Genomic DNA, 19,642 nt, shown 5'->3' on the forward strand with positions numbered 1-19,642 from the left:
TGATCCAAGGAAGTCAGCATGGATTTGTCTCCAACAGGTCCTGCCAGACCAACCTAGTTTCCTTTTTTGACCAAGTAACAGGTTTGCTGGATCGGGGAAATTTGGTTGATGTCATTTACTTGGATTTTAGTAAAGCTTTTGACAAGGTTCCCCATGATGTTCTGATGGATAAGTTGAAGGACTGCAATCTGGATTTTCAGATCGTTAGGTGGATAGGGAATTGGTTAGAGAACCGCATTCAAAGAGTTGTTGTCAATGGTGTTTCATCAGACTGGAGAGAGGTGAGTAGCGGGGTACCTCAGGGTTCGGTGCTCGGCCCGGTACTTTTTAACATATTTATTAATGATCTAGATGAGGGGGTGGAGGGACTACTCATCAAGTTTGCAGATGACACCAAATTGGGAGGACTGGCAAATACTCCGGAAGATAGAGACAGAGTTCAACGAGATCTGAACACAATGGAAAAATGGGCAAATGAGAACAAGATGCAATTTAATAAAGATAAGTGTAAAGTTCTGCATCTGGGTCAGAAAAATGAAAAGCATGCCTACTGGATGGGGGATACGCTTCTAGGTAGCACTGTGTGTGAACGAGACCTTGGGGTACTTGTGGATTGTAAACTAAACATGAGCAGGCAGTGTGATGCAGCGGTAAAAAAGGCAAATGCCATTTTGCGCTGTATCAACAGAGGCATCACATCAAAATCACAAGATGTCATAGTCCCATTGTATACGGCACTGGTCAGACCACACCTGGAGTACTGTGTGCAGTTCTGGAGGCCTCACTTCAAGAAGGACATCGATAAAATTGAAAGGGTACAGAGGAGAGCGACGAAGATGATCTGGGGCCAAGGGACCAAGCCCTATGAAGATAGGTTGAGGGACTTGGGAATGTTCAGCCTGGAGAAAAGGAGGTTGAGAGGGGACATGATAGCCCTCTTTAAGTATTTGAAAGGTTGTCACTTGGAGGAGGGCAGGATGCTGTTTCTGCTGGCTGCAGAGGAAAGGACACGCAGTAATGGGTTTAAACTTCAAGTACAACGATATAGGCTAGATATCAGGAAAAAGTTTTTCTCAGTCAGAGTCGTTCAGCAGTGGAATAGGCTGCCTAAGGAGGTGGTGAGTGCCCCCTCACTGGAAGTCTTCAAGCAAAGGTTGGATACACACTTTTCTTGGATGCTTTAGGATGCTTAGGGCTAATCCTGCGTTGAGCAGGGGGTTGGACTAGATGGCCTGTATGGCCCCTTCCAACTCTATGATTCTATGATTCTATGATTCTATGATGCATTAGGCTGATCCTGCAGTGAGCAGGGGGCTGGACTGGATGGCGTTTAGAGCCCCTCCCAATTCTTTGTGCCCAAGGCTGGAAATGTCGGAATCATAGAATCAAAGAGTTGGAAGGGACCTCGTGGGTCATCTAGTCCAACCCCCCCCCCCCCCCCGCACAATGCAGGACTGCTGCCTTTGGGTTTGAAGAGAGGTCCTGTTTTGGGGTTGCAGAAGAAGCCTTGGCTGACCAGAAAGGTCTGTTGCCTCCCCCAGTGGCTACCTCGTTGCTTTCCTAGGAGTCCAGTGAGAAGATTCCTGGTAATGGTCGAACTGCATTCTGGATCCATGTTCCTTGGCTACAAAGTGGGCAGGGTGCCATCACTGGACAGCTGGGCACACTAGAGCTCACAATCCTACACTGAACTTGTTCTTCTCCTGCAGGGACCCCCTGGAACAGCCTGACTTCCAGATTTCCCCTGGCCCCATCCCAGCATTTTCCACATAGGGGCTTTTTGCAAAGATAGCTAGGAAACAGCAGTGGTGTTCCAGCCAGTAACCTCCTTCCATCGGAGGGCGAAGGACAGGCGATTGTTGGTAGTTTGCTGGGAAGAGAAGAGGTGGTTGGTTAATGTCCCCCTAACCCCCCACCCGCTTCCCCATTTCCAGGCTGGTTACATACAAACGGAAGAGAAGCCCTGTTGGGTCAGGCCCGTTGACCCTGCCTGTCCGTGTCCCCCAGTGGCCCAAATCCTGGGGCCATCAGGAGGTCCACCAACAAGGCCAGCCGGCTCTCTCTCGTTCTCACCGTTGCCTTTTCTCTTCACAGTTCCCACGCTGCTCACAAGTCCTTCACTTTCAGAGGGATCCAGGACTATTTGGACGGCTACCGGTAAGCAAAACGGAACTGTCCCTCTTGTGACTGAAGGCAAACCACGCTTTGTGAAACTAACCCAAGTTAATTGATCACCCAAACCCTCACTGGAGCCTTGCTTTGGCCCTCAGCGGAACAATGGTTTTCCTCCAGGTACTACGGAGGGAGCAGTATAAGTGAAAAACCAGTCGGTTGAAACTTCTGCAATGCTGTAGCCTGGTTTGTTTCGGATGTCATAACTTGAGCCTGTCCTGATCTGGAAGGGCTGGTCCAATATGAGCCTGTCCAATCTCAGAAGCTGCGTGACAGTCAGGGTTGGTACCCGGGGACAACCCATACCAATCCGTCGCTTGAATGCCTCAAAAACTCTACACCAAGGGTGGCCAAACCGTGGCCAAACTGTGGCTTTCCATGGACTACAATTACCATGAGACCCTGCTGCTGGCAGCAGCAGGGGCTCATGGTAATTGTAGTCCATAGACATCTGGAGAGCCACGGTTTGGCCACGCCTGCTTTACCTGCGACTTGGTGCTTTCCATGCTTGGTATGGGGCTAACTCACTCATTGTGGCTGGTCGCCACTGCTGCATTTTGGACCAGCTCTTCAGCCCGTGCATCAGATTATCTCACCTCAGTGCGTGCAGTGTGTGATTTCCTTCGGCAGCTGGAATGGAGACCACACCTTTCGGGACTCACGGCCCTGATGACCAAAGAGAAGAAGCTGTTTGAGCTGAGCCTTGAACCCTTCCCTGTTTCCCAGGTCCGGGGAGGTCACCCCCCTTCAGGTGGCGAAGAAAATCGCTGCAGCCCTCGAGGATGCGGAGAAATCGAGCCCCCGGTTAAGAGCGATTGTTCAGTGGGATCGGAACGAGATGCTCAAGGTATGCCAGGGTCGTTCTTAAGAGTGGTGGCTTCTAATCTAGTGAGCCGGGTTTGATTTCCCGCTCCTCCACATGCAGCCACCTGGGTGACTTTGAGCTAGTCCCAGTCCTGATAGTGCCATTATGATCGAGCAGCCTGGTCAGAGCTCTCTCAGCCTCACCTCCTTCACAGGGTCCTGTAGTGGGGAGAGGAAGAGAAGGCAGTTGTAAGCCTCTTGGAGGCTCCTTCGGCCAGTGAAACGCAGAGTATAAAAACCAGCTCTTGCTGAGAGGATCAGCTCCTGCACATTAAGATATCCAGAGAGTCTGGAACGCGTCCTGCTACACCCCTCAGAGGCCCCTTACGAGAGAAGATGGCACCCTTAATCCCACAACACTGCTCCAGCATCTATGGAGCGATCAAAATCTTCAGATAAGGTATTGCTAGATGACTCCATGCGGGATCAGCCTAAAGCATCCAGGAGAAACATCCATTAGAAACCATATGATGCAACCCCATTAGGACTTAGACATTTCCCTTGCTGTTAACCTTTTTTGGTTCCTGATAGCTTCAGTTCCTGATGTTGTGCCAGGAGCACCTCTTCAGAGGTAGTACGTGGCAAGATCTTTTCATACCAAAATGCTGAATCTCTCTACTTGGGCGTGGAGGGATTCCCATCTCACCTTGGCTTGCCACCATTACTGGCGAAAAGTCAGGGACCAAAACTACCAGACCACAATGGCCACATAACCCGGAACAGCAGTGAAAGACTCCAGCCGTGAAAGCCTTCAACAATTCATAGTCTCCTGATACTTCAGGGGTCATCCGTTTAGTTTTAAAGCTATAAGTGTTGCTTCTAATTTTTTTTTTGGGGGGGTGTAGGGGGCTCAGCCCTCAAACACACGTAATTAAGATTTATTCTGCGCCTCTGGTACTTCTCTTGGGTTTGTAGAAAGATCGCTTCCCCCCATCTGCCCTGGGCTCTTGATGGGTGGATGTTTTGATTCATGGTCTCTGGAAGAGTTCAGAATTGGTGTAATGTTGTATTTACGTGATGAACCTTTGAACTCTCTCCTTGTTCAGATGGCTGAAGCCTCAACCGCTCGCTACCACGCCAAGCAGCCCCTGTCCCTTCTGGATGGGATCCCCGTGTGCCTGAAGGAAGAGATTAAAGTGGTAAAACATCCTAAACTGCTTTGCTGCCCTGGAATTTAGCTGTCCCTGGGAATGGGGTGGAGGGAGGAGTTGAACTTGGAGAAAAGGGTTAAAGGTAAAGGTAAAGGTATCCCCTGTGCAAGCACCGAGTCATGTCTGACCCTTGGGGTGACGCCCTCTAGCGTTTTCATGACAGATTCAATACGGGGTGGTTTGCCAGTGCCTTCCAGAAAAGGGTTAATTGGGAACTATTGTGGTTCAATCTGGAATCATTGCTTTTTCTAGATAGAGAGTCTCCCTTTAACCCCCCCCCCCCCAACTAGGTGCCGTATCGCTTTCGAAGTGGGACGGAATACCTGGGCTCAGAACCAGAGACTGAGGATGCCACGGTGACTAAGAAGTTGCGGGGGGCCGGCGCTGTTATTATTGGAGTCTCCAATATGCACGAACTGGGCACTGGGACCACCGGCTGTAACCCCAACAGGTGAGGGAGCTGGCATTCTGCAGTCTTCTGGCTGACCAGGGGAGAATCTGCACTGGGCTTTTTATCCCCGGAGACCCCACATTAAAGAAAGTCGTCTACACATTATTCGATTTCCATTCTGATATTTAGCACTTTAAATTTTCCCTCTGCAATGTCTATGATTGATCCGTGGTGATCTTACCTTTCCCCCACGATATCCAGGAACGGATATAAGTAGTTACATTTGAGGAAACCCCTCTGAGAGCACCAGTATTAAGTGTAGATCTCTGCGTTTTGCCGGATTTACTTCCTCCTCGGCGCCTCCGATGATGACTTAGCAAAGCGGTCTGTCGTTGATTGGTCAGGGCGTCAGTTCAAAGACTGCTGGGTTCCCAGTTGCAAGACTTCCCTCGCAAGACTTATTTTTACACTTACTTGGGGACTTGTTTTAACGTGACTCCAAAAGCCCACACTTCTCTGAGCAGAGATTTGCCTCTTGGATTTACTTTCCCCTCCTCATTCTCTGTGAGGCTAATGCCTCCCCTCTCCCCTGCCCCACCCCGCTCCTGCAGGAAAAGAAAGATAAACAAGCAGCCTCATACTCCACTTGCCCCTCCGCCCGGCTTGCTCTGGCTGTATCCTTGTAAGTTAAAAGACAGGAAATAAAGTACTCTGCAGCCTAGTAATCTTTTAATGCCAGTTGGAGCTTTACCTGACCCCCCCCCCCCCCAATGAAGCAGGAAGGAGTCTGAAAATTGGGAAAAATGCAGAAGGGTGACATGTTTAAAATTGGGGGGAAAGGAGGCTGTAGATATAGATTCAAATAGACCAGAATCTGGCAAGATTTACAGTGGAAAAAAATGCAAGTACAGACTATACCCAGGTGGGTCTTGGTGAGACATTAATGGCTGTTTTCTGGGGAACGTTCTCAGAGGAAAGCATGTCCTAATCTCTGGGGGCCTTTCCTTTCACGCTTCCTCCCTTTCCTTTGTCAACTTCCAGGTACCACGGGACAACTAGGAACCCCTACAATCCTCATCACTTCACTGGGGGCAGCTCCAGCGGTTCTGCGGCAGCTGTGGCAGCAGGTGAGGTCAGGAGCTGTGGCTCAGTGGGAGAGCATCTGCATGGCAGGCAGAAGGTCCCAGATTCAAATCCCGGGCACCTCCAGTTAAAAGGTCCAGATTGTAGGTAACATGAAGGACATGGAGAGCTACTGCAAGTCTGAGCAGCCACTCCCAGCTTTGATGGCCCAGGGGTCTGATTCAGGCAGCTTGATGCGTGTCCTGGGAAAGGCCTCTGGAGGAAGGGGGAAGTGGGCAGAGGGAGAGCAGATGTCAAGGATTACAAATCTGAACCCCAGTGGCTTTCCTGTATATTTTTTAAATATATAAATTTTATTAGGACAAATTTCAGGGCCATTCCGCACAAAGGGCAATGTGGCTAAATCTGTGCGCTATTGAAAAGCGCTGCAGGCAAAAGCGGCAGATCGCGGTAACGCACACAGCCGTTTCTAGCGAAAAAAGGCTCTCCCACTAGCGCTGTTCTCGTAACGCACAAGTTTCTGGTTTCACCGAAATTGCAATAGGGGAGGCGATATTTTTCCACGCTTCCTCCCGCCCCTTAACAGCCAATTGTTGTGTTCGTGTTTCCCTTTAAGAACTCTTTTTTAAAAACCCGAAAACACCTGTAGCAACGCATATTCGTTCCTTCAATGTATCAGAAAGACCTTTTCTGCAGGTGTAGGAGCTGGCGCTTAATCGTTTACAGGCTCCTCGAGTTAAAAAAAAAATCCCCCCCCCCCCCAATGGGCGAGATTTGTGGCCAAAATTATGGGCAGTATCGAACAAGGGGCTGTATTGTTCTTGGGAACTTTAAAGTCACTTGCAGTAGGGAGCTTTGTTTAACTTTTAATAACTTCTGTGGAGGGACTTTAGCCAGAGAAGCCTCGCTTGTTCGTTGATTTCCCCATCTAAGGAAAAAAAATGGCGATCGCTTCGCCGGAAGTTCGGCGGCGAGAGCAGGGGAGGGACTTTCTTTCTACCGCTACATTGAGAACGCACATGCCTTTCGCTGATGTGTTGCAGTTTGTGGGCAGAAGTGTAGCGGTTTTCTCAGGGGGAATCCACTTTTCTGGATTTCCCGTAAAGACCCACAACGAAGCGCTTTTTGCGGGAGCGTTGCAGGAGTGTTGCAGATTGTGTGTGACGTCATGCGGAACCTTGAATTAGTAGTGTTTACCAAAGGTAATACTTCTGCTACGTGCGGAATGGCCCTCAGAATATCAGTTTATTCTGATATAAACCTCCCAAAACAAACAGTTAATAAAGTAAGAAATGCCAGCTTAACTATCTATTTGACGAAAGGTTGCATTAGATGGCCGGATTTTACAGCCGTGAAGCCACAGGCTTAGCTCCTGCGTCCTCTGTGGTTCCGTCCATTGGCAAACAAGCAGATCACAATTGAGATTTAGGGCCTTCAGAATCCAGGCTAAGCTGTGTGGCTTCAAACCCTTAGGCCAGTTGTAGGTTTTGGCCCACCCAGGTCAGGGGATGACAGTGAACCAGGACTGAATCAGGTTCAAGGTGTTAGTTCTCATCTTCTAAGCCCTAAACAGTCCGGGACCTTCGCATCTGCAAGACCGTTTCCTCTAGTAAGTTCCCCCAAGAAACTTAAGATCTAGTAAGTAAACTTGCCCAGGATCCCCGGCCTCAAAGAGGTCAAACTGGCCTCAACTGGAGCAGGGCTTTTTTGGCCCTGTCCCTGTCCTGGTGGAACACTGTGGCCCAAGAGAGCAGGGCCCTGTGGGACCTTCAGCAGTTCTTTAGAGCCTGTAAGACGGAGTGGTTCCAGCAGGTTGAGGCCAAGAAATGACAGCACGAGTCTGGCTTCCCTACGTAAAGCTTCCCTACGTATCCTGACTAACACCACCACCAGTGCTCAGAGGAAAGAGCTGACCTGTCTGGAATTCTGAGATTTAATTTTAACATCGATCATTTTAGGATTTGTATGGTTTTATTGACTTATTTTGATGATTTTTATACTATTTTATGCGACACCTGTGACTCTTGTGAGCCGCCCTGAGTCCCGTGGGGAGGGGCGGCATACAAACAGAAAAATCAGTCAATCAGGAGAGGTCCTGGCCGGAAAAATAACCTGACTGCTCTTGATTCCCCCCCCCCCTTTGTGACTCACTAGCTATTAATATTATTATCATTATTAAAATGTATAGACTGCCCCTCTCTGCAAACAGAGTCAGGACGGTTTACAAAACATTAACATTTAGTTTAAAATACAATCAAACAATAAATGCCCCTACTCCGTGACCCCACTCCTCTGCGTATTCAGTGCTGGGGAGGGATTTTATCTACACGTTCTGGCTCAGCCATGCGTCTGGTGGAAGAGTGCTGTCTTACAGGCCCTGCAGGACGTGTCATTATCCCAGGGCCTGGGTTTTGGCTGGCGACTAATTCCTCCAAGTTGGAGCCAGGGCCTTGCTGGCTGGGGTCAGGGGCACTTCTTTCGGGTCGGAAACCACCAATATTTATTTTATTTATTAATTATTAGACATTAGACATATTTATTTATTAATTATCAGCCAGCTCAGGGTGATTCACAACAGAGGAAAAAACAATTTAAAATCAGAACCAACTAACTCCAATCCCCCCATCCACCCCTCCATGCAATGGCTGGACACGCTACTTCCCATCGTAAGGTGGGGTGGTTCGAGGGGGGGACCCAATGGATGTTCCGCCAGCCAGCCTCAACCAAATGCCTGGCAGAATAGCTCCATCTTGCAGGCCCTGCAGAACTGTGGGAGCTCCGGCCCGGCCCCCAGTTCTTCCAGGAGCTCATTCCACCAGGTTGGGGCCAGGACCGAAAAGGCCCTGGCCCTGGTCAAGACCAGGCAGACCTAACTTGGGCCACAGACTTCTAGCCTGTTTAGATTTGTAGAGCATAATTCTCTGCTAGGGGCATAAGGAGACAGACGATCCTTGGGCATGTTGGACCCAGACTGTGAATGGCCTTAAAAGTCAACACCAGAACCTTAAACTTGACCTGGAATACCACTGGCAACCAATGCAACTGCCACAGTACGGCTGAATATGGGCCCTCCATGATGAACCAGTGAGGACCCTTGCAGCCACATTTTGTACCAGCTGCAACTTCCAGGTCAAGGATAAGGGCAGGTCAGCATAGAGCGAGTTACAGAAGTCTCGCCTGGAGGTGATTGTCACATGGATCACTGTGGCCAGGTGTTCTAGGATGCTAGCAGCCCCATTTGGCACAGGTGGAAAAGCTTGGCTACCTTCATGACCTGAGTCTCCATGGAAAGGGAGGCATCAAACATCAGCCCTAAATTCCTGGCTAAGGGTGCGGTCTCCATCCGCACCCCATCCAGGCTAGGGAGACACGCTTCCTGATCTGGACCCTTCCTCCCCAGCCACAGGACCTCTGTCTTGGAAGGGTTGAGTTTCAGGCGGCTTTGCTTGAGTCCTCCAGCTACGGCTTCCAAACAACTGGCAGACATATCTGGGGGAGTTTCCGTCTGTAATGTGGAGGTCATCGTGTTCTTCTGGGGCATATTGGGAAAGTCAGTCCCTAGAGCCAATGATCCGCCTCTGCCCTTTGGCCTTGGAGATGATAAAGAATACCTGCAAGATGGAACCAGATAGCCCTTCCATCCAGGGGTGCTCTGCCTCACAGCAGGGCTACAGAGAAGTTCCCGAGGAGACCTGATGTTGTTAGAAACATCTCGGACGAGGCCCGTAAGCTCACAGAAACATGTCCACATTAGGTCTTTGCCCGCTGGCCATCGGCACAGATGGGGGCGGCTCTGTGAGGATCCCAGCTTCCTTCTGCGGGATTGTGGGACTGAAAGGTAAGCCACACTTGTTCACCTGGGGATTCTGGGCTTCCCTAGGTGGGTGGGTGGGGAAGAGGGAGGGAGACTGCAGAGGAACATCAGCGACTGAGAAAGGAGAGGGAATCAGTTTTCCTCCACCAGCTCAAGCGAGAATTCCTCCCCAACTGCAGCTAGCTGGGCGTCCTTGGACCCATCCAAGTTCTCTCAGAGCTCTCTCAGCCCCACCTCCCTCACGGTGTCTGTTGTGGGGAGAGGAAGAGAAAGGGGTTGGCAAGCTGCTTTGGGACTCCTTCAGGTGGTGAAAAGCGAAGTATAAAAACCCGCTCCTCTTCCTTGTGATCACAGGACCTGGGGAGCTTCACAGCCGGGCGGGGCTCCTCATTCGGGCCCCCGGAGCCTGGACCCTGGGCGCAGTGCAGGCCAAACTCCAGGACTAGGGAGAAGGCCGTGACGGACTGCGCTGCTTCAGCCTCTCCTCCCGTGGGCTCCTGGCCCAGCTCTCGTGGGTGCTTTGCGTGCTTAACCAGCCTGCCCTTTCTTCCCCCAAGGTACCTTTGGACGCATCAGTGGCCACGGCTGTCATCCGCTCTCCTACTCCACTGTGGGTCTGGGTAAGAAGGCCTCTTTGCAGTGGGGCTTCCATTCAGCGGCAGTTAATGTGTCGTATGCATAAGGCAAGGCGTATCGGCGAGGATTAGCCAAGTGGAGGAGATGCAGCACAGCCCGCTTGAGAGATGCAGGGTGGAGTACGAATTCCCTCCCACCAGTCCCCCGGAGGGCCCTTTTGTGTAGCCCCTCCCCCACATGCACTTGCGGCACTTGAGAGCCAGCTTGGAGTGTGGTTAGGAGTGTGGACTTCAAATCTGGCCAGCTGGATTTGATTCCCCGCTCCTCCTCCACATGCAGCCAGCTGGGTGACCTTGAGCTAGTCACAGCACTGATAAAGCTGTTCTGATTGAGCAGTGATATCAGGGCTCTCTCAGCCTCACCCACCCCACAGGGTGTCTGTTGTGGGGAGAGGAAAGGGAAGGCAGTTGGAAGCTGCTTTGAGACTCCTTTGGGTAGAGAAAAGCGGCATATAAGAACCAACTCTTCTTCTTCTTCTTCAGTAATCTCAGGGCTCTCTCAGCCTCCCCTCCCTCACAGGGTGTCTGTTGTGGGGAGAGGAAGGGAAGGCGACTGTAAGCCACTTTGAAACTCCTTCAGGCAGAGAATAGCAGCATAGAAGAACCAACTCTTCTTCTTCTCCCTCTCTTCCTCCTCCTCCTCCACCTCTACCACCACCACCATTAAGAAACCCCGTAAAAATTCTTCAGGCTTTGAGAAATCCCAGAAGTGGTGCAATTGTGCAGAAGACGGTTGGGAAGCAGAGCCGTGGACCTGAGCCCCTCCCCTCCCCACCCCCTCCTGGCCCATCATTGGGGGGGGGTCGACATGATCATATATGGTCATATCACCCAATAAATGTTTATTAAATTTGAAACTATATGAACTAATGATCGCCCCCCCCCCCCCATTTGGGAAAGCATTCCGGGGCCATTGAGAGCCCCCAGGATTTACGACCCCCCTGCCTGAGAAAGCCTGGCCTAGAGATACAGAGAGGGAAGGAGCACTGCAAAACGATGGTCACTAGTTCCTCACCTTGGATGACGTTGCTCCTCGCAAGGTGCGTTTTCTAAACCTGCAAGTTCCCTTTCCCCCTCATTTGGACTGGCGGGAGAGAGGGTGGGCGGGTGGGTTTGGTTTGGGAAGGATGTGGAAGTGCCCCCCCCCCCACAGGGGCCTCTGCCTATTTACTAACGGAGGCTGGAATGCGGTGGAAGAAGACAGACGTGGTTGAACGGACCTTCAGACCATGAGGTTCCGTTTTTTAAATGCTCTCCCATGCAGGGAAAAATAACCAGGGGGGAAGAGGGTCTAGCCCAGGGGTAGTCAAACTGCGGCCCTCCAGATGTCCATGGACTACAATTCCCAGGAGCCCCCTGCCAGCGAATGCTGGCAGGGGGCTCCTGGGAATTGTAGTCCATGGACATCTGGAGGGCCGCAGTTTGACTACCCCTGAGCTAGCCCTTTGTGCCCCTGCGGGCACCTTTGGCACTACCGGGCGGGGGCAGCCACCAACCAGCTGCCGCAGCTTCCCTTGTGCGCCGAGAGGAGATCTTTGTCCTGCAGTGGCAACTGCGGCCAAAGCAGCGTTCTTAAGACCTCCAGGGGCCAGTCAGGAAGGCGGGCAAAGGAACCACCTGGCCTCGCCCAATCCCTTAAACTGTTGGGCAGCCGTGTGCTCACGGGCACTGTGTTGGGGACGCCTGGTTTGTGGCTTCCTGCCGCAGAACAGTCAGTCAAGGCTCTAGGAGCCAATCAGAAGGCCTCCTGCTCAAAAGCCCCACCTGGCCCTGCCCACTTTTGAAATAAACACTTGGTGGGCCCCAGGGAAGGCATTGGTGGGATCCCGGTTCCAGGCCAGCTCTTTGGCTGCCCTGCTAGTGGGTTACTTCTGAGGAGGGGCAAAGATACTCTTCCCATTGCCCGTCCTGCGTCTGCAGTGGTGCAGTGCGCTCGGCCGCCTTGGTCTTTTGCCGGTTTGCTGGATGGGTCTCCAGCACCTAAGGGGCTAGAAATTTGCCTTCTTAAAAAAGAACGCCGAGGTTCATGGAAGCCAAAGGGCCTCCAGGACTGCTGCATGCGCCGTAACGTTGTCTCTTGGTCAGGACCCCTGTGCGCATCGGTGACAGACGCTGCTCTCGCCTATTCTGTCCTGGCCGGCCCAGATGCCCAGTATCCGTATGGTAAGTCTTGCTCCCCTACCAGTAAGATTTCTTTTGCTTTGCAAAAAAGTGTGCCTGTTAAGGTTTAGGTTTTTAAAAAATCTGTTACAGGATTAGGCCAGCCCAGCCCTTCGCTCTCTGGAGTCCTCACCCCGAATCTCAAAGGCTTGAAATGTGGGATCGACTTGACCTTTTTTAAGGTATTTGCCTGGCTCACTTAATCTCTGGAAAACCCTGACCAAACCTGACTCTCTCCTGCCGTCCTTACTGATGGAAAGTGATGTGAACTCTGTCAAAGAGGGTCCTTAGATGCCTTTGGGATTTGGATGCGTGGGGGGGGGGGGGCTGCAGGAGGTGTCAGCTGTCATGTTCTAGTTAAATTCCCCAATAAGCAGCATAAGCAGGATAAAGTACAATTCAGATCAAAGCATTAATATGGTATAGACAGGTGACAGATTCAGAGCACAATTCAACATGGCATGAACCTGTGAAGGCAGGTTCATGACATCAGCAGGTGCCATGTGCCCACGGGGACCCCTGGCCTGTGGCCTCCTGCCTTTGTCTGAGGGCTGAGAATGTACGTGGTGATCTCCTTGTGTTTTGGGGGAAATTAATCTCTAATGGGCTTTGTTTCTGCTTGTCTGTTAGGCTTGTGATGCAGAAGTCCTGAGCATTTGCCAGAAAGGTAAGATGCGAGAGATCTGTCTTGTGGCCAGCAAGGGAGAGGGAGAGAAAAAAGGCCCCTTGGTTTTGCTCTCTCCAACTCTTGTGGCTTCCTGGCCCACAGAGCAGGGGAGTCGTGGCTGAAATCCCAGAGCCCCATTACTTCTGCCCCCTGGCATTAGCACCCCCCCTCCAAACAGCTGAAGTGGCAAAGTCAGCCTCTAAAACCTCTCTCCCTTTCTCTCTTGCACACATCCACACCCACCCACAGCTCCCCCCCCCCCCAGTAGGGAGCATGACCACTGGGTCTCCTGTCTTGCTTCTTTAAAAAAATGGTTAATCTTAGTAGAAGGGGGGGGGGGGAGAAAGGAGGTTGGCATGTGTGGGTGCGAGAGAAAGGAAAGGCCTTCTGGAAACCAGGTTTGGGGAGGGTGTCCAAGGTCGGCACTGCTGTTTTCTGGGCCAGCCTGGATCCCCGAAGCCAGCACGGTGCAATGCTTCGAGTACTGGACCTGGGTTCAAATCCCCACTCCGCTGTGAAGGTTTGCTGGGAGACCCTGGGCCAGTCACATGCTCCTAGGCAGGGAGTCCCAAGTAAAAAATTCCAGCCAGTGACCCAGATTCCTTGCTTGGCCTCCCCACCACTCTTTTGCATCAACTCTCCCCACCAGGTCCCTGTTTCAGAGTTGCGACTCCTGGGCTCAAGCCATCTAGGTGATTCTTCTTGCTGGAACTCCCCCCCCCCCCCATTCACTCAGGCGAAGCATGGGAGGGGGGAAGAGACGGCAGGCCTCAGACCCTGCTGTGGGCTTTGGCTGTGGCTGTCCCCCCCTTCCATACCACTGATAGAGGTACCTGGCATTGCCAACGGGTAGGGAAGAGGAACCGTGGCTAGAAAACGGGATGCCATTAGTCGGTTGAATTTGTTACTAGTTAGAGACTTGGTTTAGTTTTAATAGGTTATTGCTGCTATCACGGTGTAGTTATCGAATTTTTATTTTCTAACGGTTTCACATTCTGCAAGGGGAGGTCAGCATATAATATAAAATATAATATGATATAAATCATCATATCATATAATTCATACAAAATAGTTACATTTTAATTCTCAATGAAATAAATCCTGTTGGTGATGTATTTTAAGTATGTTGTGAACCGGCTGGAGCCCACTTTGGGAGAGAGGCGGTCGACCAATCTAAGCCCTGGAGAGAGCCAAGCGGGGGTCAGTGGCCGAGTCCTTCCTGCAGACGGACCTCTATCGCTCCTCAGTCCTGGCGGGTGGGCTGGCCTCCCTCTCGGCCGCCTCTTCTGCCCCAGGGCTGCTGGATAACGCCCAGAAGCGGCTTTGGTCCTCTCCCCCTTCTCCCTCTCGCCTGCAGCGGTGGCTTCCCTGGAGAGCCTGGGGGCCTCGGTGGAGGAGGTGTCCCTGCCGGAGGTGGAGGAGATCCGGGTGGCACACGTCATCTGCATCCTGAGCGAGATGAGGGACTACCTGCAGCCTGATTTCAATAATCACTTTCAGCAAATGGTAGGTTGGGGGGGGGGGGCTGGGCCAGTTATGGGCTATCTGCTCCAGTCTCCATTCACACCGTGCAAGAGAGCAGGAGGGGCCGCCTGCTTGGCTCGGCTGGCTCTGCGGGGAAATCCCTCCTGTCTTGGCGTGGCTGACTCCTGCTCACCCAGGCTGGTGGGACTCCCTGCTCCATACTCCATACTCCATACTCCATACTCCATACTCCATACTCCATACTCCATACTCCATACTCCATACTCCATACTCAAGAGGGCCTCTCCAGGCCCCCGTAATGGCCTGCTCTGCTGCAGCGGCAGCTCCTCAGGGGTGCTCCAACAGTCCCTGTTTTCTGTCACGGACCCACCTGAACCACCGTGTCTCCTCTGCTCCCTTCCTAGCAAGGGCTGCCAAGGAGTAGGGGGTTTTACTTCCTTGGTTCTTGCCTTGCGGAGCCCCCAGTTGCACCTGCTGGCCCATCATGGACCGGGCTCAGGCTCTCTCGGAGGGGCTTCCAGCTTGGCAGGCTGGGGGTGAAGATCTGGATCCTGAAGGTCTCCCATGTTGGGAGAAGCCAGAGGGAGTTGCAAAGAGAATGGCCTGCGCTTGGCCCGCAGGATCCAGACCTTCAGTGGCAAGGCCAAAGCTATTGCGGGGAAGAGAAGCCAATTGGAGGCAGGGTGGCAAATGGATCCCCAATTCTTGGTGGACCCGGGGCAGACCCCTTTTCTCTCTCCAGCTCCGCTCCCCCTGGCCTGCCCTCTGACCTTTATGCTCTCTCAGGGGCCCTCTTCCACGAGGGGGAAGGAATTTTGCTCCCTGCAAGATCGGTTGAGCATCCTTCGGAAGCAAACTGATTCCCTCGGCTGCGGGAAGAGGCCCGAGGATGTCAGAGCAGGCTCGGACAAAACCCCACACTTCAGGGGGCGGGATTTCTCCAGGGGTGCCGGGAGGGACCTCGTGTGGTCCTGCTCCATGGAATGCACCAAGCTGAAGGTCTGCTCCAGCAGGAAGCAGTGGTGGCCAAACTGTGGCTCTCTGGAGGTCCATGGACTACTGACATGGGCTCATGGGGATTGTAGTCCATAGACCTCCGGAGAGCCACAGTGTGGCCACCCCTGGCTTAGTTCTGCCTGCATGGACATCCCTGCCCTTGGTCTCTTTCAGAATCTGGAAACTCGCCTGAATTTGGCCCTTGCCTGCCAGTTCACGGCTCTGGATTACATCAAGGTAAGCAGGAGGCTGCTGGGAGTGAGGAGAACAGTCCTTGTTGGCTGGGGAAAGGACAGATGGTGAAGGGGATGGTAGCCTCGTGTTGCCCCTGAGATCTCCGGGGGCCGCTCGACACAGCCTGTGAGGGGTCACCTGATTGGGAGTGTGGAAAATCCACTGTGTCTGCCTGAGAAGGTAGTTTCAGGGAAAAGCCATGTCAGTCTGCAGGATAAGAGCGTATAAGAAAATCAGAGGAACCCTGCTGGATCAAACCAGGGATCCATCTCATCCAGCTTCCCATCTCAACAGTGGCCATTATACGGTTGCGCGCGGTAGCATCTGAATCGGCCGTTCCAGGCTGACGCAGCCAGCACCACGCCATGGGGGGGGGGAGGCACGGGCGCTGGTGTGCAACTCAGCACACACACACAAGTGCAAAGCTCCACACATGTATGCGCCGACTGACACACTGGCACCGTGCCTCCCCCCCACCCCCCCTGCGGCATGGTGCTGGTTGTGTCGGCCTGGAATGGCCGATTCGGACACCACCGCGCACTGGCCAGCCAGTCCCTCTGGATGGCCAACAACAGAGCAGAGAGGCCAAGACCTCAGAAGAGCCCTGCTGGGTCAGACCAGGGAGGGTCCCTCCAGTCCAGCCTCCTGTCTCACCCAGGGGCCAGCCAGTTCCTTTGGAGGGCCCACAGCAGGGCACAGAGCCAGGCAGGGGCCTTTTCTGCCCTGGCCCTGAGCTGGTGGAATGAGCTCGCAGAAGAGCTGAGGGCCCTGCAAGAACTTTCTCTGTTCCGCACGGCCAGTAAGATGGAGCTCTTCCGCCAGGTCTTTGGGTGAGGCCAGGACATGGGAGATTGGAGGGAGCCCTCTAGACTAGACCACCCACAGTGGAGTCGGCATCCATGAGGCACAGGCAGGGGAATTTGCCGGCTGAGAGGGCGGGGGGATAGTTTGCCACCCAGGTATTGTTTTAATGGGGGATTAAGGGCTTTATGTATTGGTGGGGTATTATTTTATGTAACCCACCATGGCTTGACTGATACCGGCGGGTATTAAATCTAGTTAATCTTAACCATTAGTGGCGCTCTGATATTGTAGAATAGACATGAAGGGTGGGGTGGAGTCCGGGACAGAGTTGTGGTCAGAATGAACACTATGAGCCCCTTTGGGTCTCCGCAGGGGAGAAAGGCGGGATGGCAATGTGGACATGAGTGAATATCGGGCTCAGCTCTTGCTGTGCCTGTGAAGATGGGGAGGGGTTTGGGGACCAAGATGTATGAAGAAAGGCTGGGGGAGCCAGGTCTAAGAGGGGATATGATAAACATCTTCAAGTATTTAAAAGTAGGATGGAGCAGAGTTGTTCTCTCTTGCCCCAGAGGGACGGACCAGAACGAATGGGATGAAATTAATTCAAAAGAAATTCCGTCTAAACATCCGGAAGAAGTTCCTGACAGTCAGAGCGGTTCCTCAGTGGGACAGGCTTCCTCGGGAGGTGGTGGGTTCTCCATCTTTGGATATTCTTAAACAGAGGCTGGAGAGCCATCTAATGGAGAGGCTGATTCTGTGAAGGCAGCAGGTGACAGTTGGGATGTGAGTGTCCTGCATAGTGCAGGGGGTTGGACTAGATGACCCATGAGGTCCCTTCCAACTCTATGATTCTATTGTTGCTGTGCAGGCCAATCTGGGCCCATTTGGGTACAACCTGAGCCTCAGCAGCACTCAAATTCAGCATACTTCAGCCCTGGCTCTGGGAGGCCGTGATGGGTGCCAGCCGCATTCTCTGCCTTCTCCCACGGCGCAGGCCCCAGCCTTGTTTGGGCAGAGAACCACCCCAGCACCCCTGCTCAGCCGGCGCCCTGAGGGCTGTGCTGTTGACCACAGAAAACATTAAACCCCAGCTGGACTGAGGGGCCGGGCTGCAGGACCCGTTTCTGCCCCTGTGGAAACAGAAGCCGTTTAGGCATGGGCTGGGTTATATTGTGGGCTTGAATTGGATGTATTCCGATACCCCCCGAATGCCCCTTCAATGGGGTGTTTCCTTGTTCCTGCTGGCAAAGGCCTCTGATCCGAATCAAGGGACTGCACGTTGCCTCCTTGCTACAAGGATCATCGGTGGGAGTCTGACTCTCGTTTTTAGACTGCTCCCGCTTGGCCGTGTTAACCTGGGCCCCTTTGTCTGCATGGGCTTAACTGAGGCCTCTTGCTGGGCCAGCCTCCTGCCACAGACGCCACCTTCCCTCTCCCCTTACAGGCCAACCGTCAGCGAAGCCGCACCATGGCCTTCTTGCGAGAAACCTTTGCCAGTGTCCACTGCCTCCTCACTCCAGGTATCTCCTGCTTTCAGGAGCAGCCTTAACAGGCTTGCGGGGGGTGGGGAGGGCTGTGTCGGTGTTCGAGGCAAGGTCGGAGCCCTGCTGTCCGCTTGCAGAGGCGTTTGTGAGCGACAGAAGGCCCGGTGTTTCTGCTCTGCTTCCCAAGCGCCCACCGTCGTCCTTGAGGCTCTGCTCAGGGCACCCCATTTCCTGGCTGGGTCTCCCAAGACTCCTGAGCCAATGCCATGGAGTTGGCAACCCCCAGACCACCCTCTGGGAAAGGAATCGGCCGTGTTTGCGTGCCCCTTAGGGCACTAGGGTGGTCTCGACATTGCCAGTCCATGGCTGACTTTGGAGCTTCAGAGAGTGTCCTGTAGTAAAATAACTACAGTCATGAGCATCTTAGAGACCAAACAAGATTTTGGGGGCATGGGCCTTTGAGAACCAGAGCTCCCTTCACCTGATATCGGAGGAAGGGGCTTCTACTCCTGAAAGCTCATGCCCTGAAAAGCTTGACGGTCTCTGGGGGTCTCAGATCTCATCCTAGAGATCAGGACCGGGGAGGAGAAGCCAAGGGACTTGGGGAGGTAGTTCAGCAATGGAGTAGTTCAGAGTAGTTCAGCAATGGAACGGGCTCCCTGGGGAAGTGGTGACCTCCCCCTCAGGGGCAGTCGTCAAGCAGTGGCTGGACAGAGACTTGGGCTGTGCACGTCGGCCACCGAAGCGTCCGTTCCGGCCCGAAGCAGCCAGCTCTGCGTCACTTTGGCAGTCGAAGCACACAACCCGAACAGAGACTTACCGTGGATGTTGGTGGATCGAGCGGGTTGATTGGAAAGTGTCCCGAATCCCTGGGTGGGTGGGTGGAGGCCTGTGGGGAGTGGGCCCCTGGCAGTCGTGTTTCCGGTTGGACTCGGAAATTCAGCGTTCGCTGCAGGAGCAGAGCCGGAGATGACTTCTTGCTGCCCGTGTCTTCCTCACCCAAGGCACAGCGTGTCCGGCCCCACGAATCCAGGGCTCCGATCTGCAGACTGGGTGTAGCGATGCCCGGACGACCCTCCGCACCATGAGGTGAGGCCGAGGCCTGTGGGCCCCCGAGCAGATTGCCCTTGGTGGGCTACTGAGGAGGGAGGGGCAGGTGGAGCCAAGCGGCTGAAAAGCCCCGCCTTCTGTGGTGGGTCCCAGGTGTTTGGGGCCTGCCGGTGCCCTCGGATGGGCGCCCCCAGAGGACTGCCGCAGGAGGCAGAAGCAGCCGGTAGCAGGAAATGGAGCCAGTCACAAAATGGCTGCCGGGGCTCCCCTTCAGTCACCTTTGTGGTGTTGTGGCAGCTGCTGCTGCTAAAGGAAACCCTGCAAATCCCAACACTTGTCCAGGGGCCAGTAGGAAGCCTTGCTGGGCAAACTCAGATCACTTTGTGGGCACCACGTTGGGGACCCCTGACCTCAAGGTTGCCTTCAATTTCTGGGGGCTTGGTTTGCCTTGTGAAGGCAGAAAGACAGTAACATCTTCTTTGGGGTTTGGTCCCCCCCCCCCGTTTGCCTGACACCCGATCCCAAACATGCATCCATCCCTCCACTGAAAGCCCAAAGAGGGTGGTGTGTGGCGCTGTCCGAACCGGCTGCTCCAGGCCCTCGTCCTGACCCAGCTTGCCTGTCGAGCCAAAATGAGAGCAGACTCTTCCTC

General features: G+C 53.3%; 1 protein-coding gene across 2 annotated transcripts in view; it reads left to right on the forward strand.

The window, feature by feature from the left end:
- Nucleotides 1–19,642, forward strand: part of LOC143841636 (uncharacterized) — a 31,240-nt gene that overhangs the window by 10,036 nt on the left and 1,562 nt on the right. The window contains exons 5-18 of one of the 2 annotated variants that reach the window (XR_013232742.1): nt 2,095–2,157; nt 2,899–3,019; nt 4,083–4,175; nt 4,478–4,638; nt 5,620–5,705; nt 9,416–9,499; nt 10,033–10,095; nt 12,196–12,273; nt 12,364–12,452; nt 12,901–12,937; nt 14,295–14,443; nt 15,593–15,655; nt 17,901–17,976; nt 18,896–19,029. Coding sequence is in view for 1 of the 2 variants with exons in the window: in XM_077346244.1 (XP_077202359.1) it covers nt 2,095–2,157; nt 2,899–3,019; nt 4,083–4,175; nt 4,478–4,638; nt 5,620–5,705; nt 9,416–9,499; nt 10,033–10,095; nt 12,196–12,273; nt 12,364–12,452; nt 12,901–12,937; nt 14,295–14,443; nt 15,593–15,655; nt 17,901–17,976; nt 18,945–19,029 (1,248 nt within the window). In the remaining variant the exon portion in view is untranslated. The remainder of the gene's footprint in view (nt 1–2,094; nt 2,158–2,898; nt 3,020–4,082; nt 4,176–4,477; nt 4,639–5,619; nt 5,706–9,415; nt 9,500–10,032; nt 10,096–12,195; nt 12,274–12,363; nt 12,453–12,900; nt 12,938–14,294; nt 14,444–15,592; nt 15,656–17,900; nt 17,977–18,895; nt 19,030–19,642) is intronic. The other variant, XM_077346244.1, reaches the window with a different exon arrangement.

This window comes from Paroedura picta, chromosome 7 (assembly GCF_049243985.1).
Source record: "Paroedura picta isolate Pp20150507F chromosome 7, Ppicta_v3.0, whole genome shotgun sequence".
Classification (NCBI taxonomy): domain Eukaryota; kingdom Metazoa; phylum Chordata; class Lepidosauria; order Squamata; family Gekkonidae; genus Paroedura; species Paroedura picta.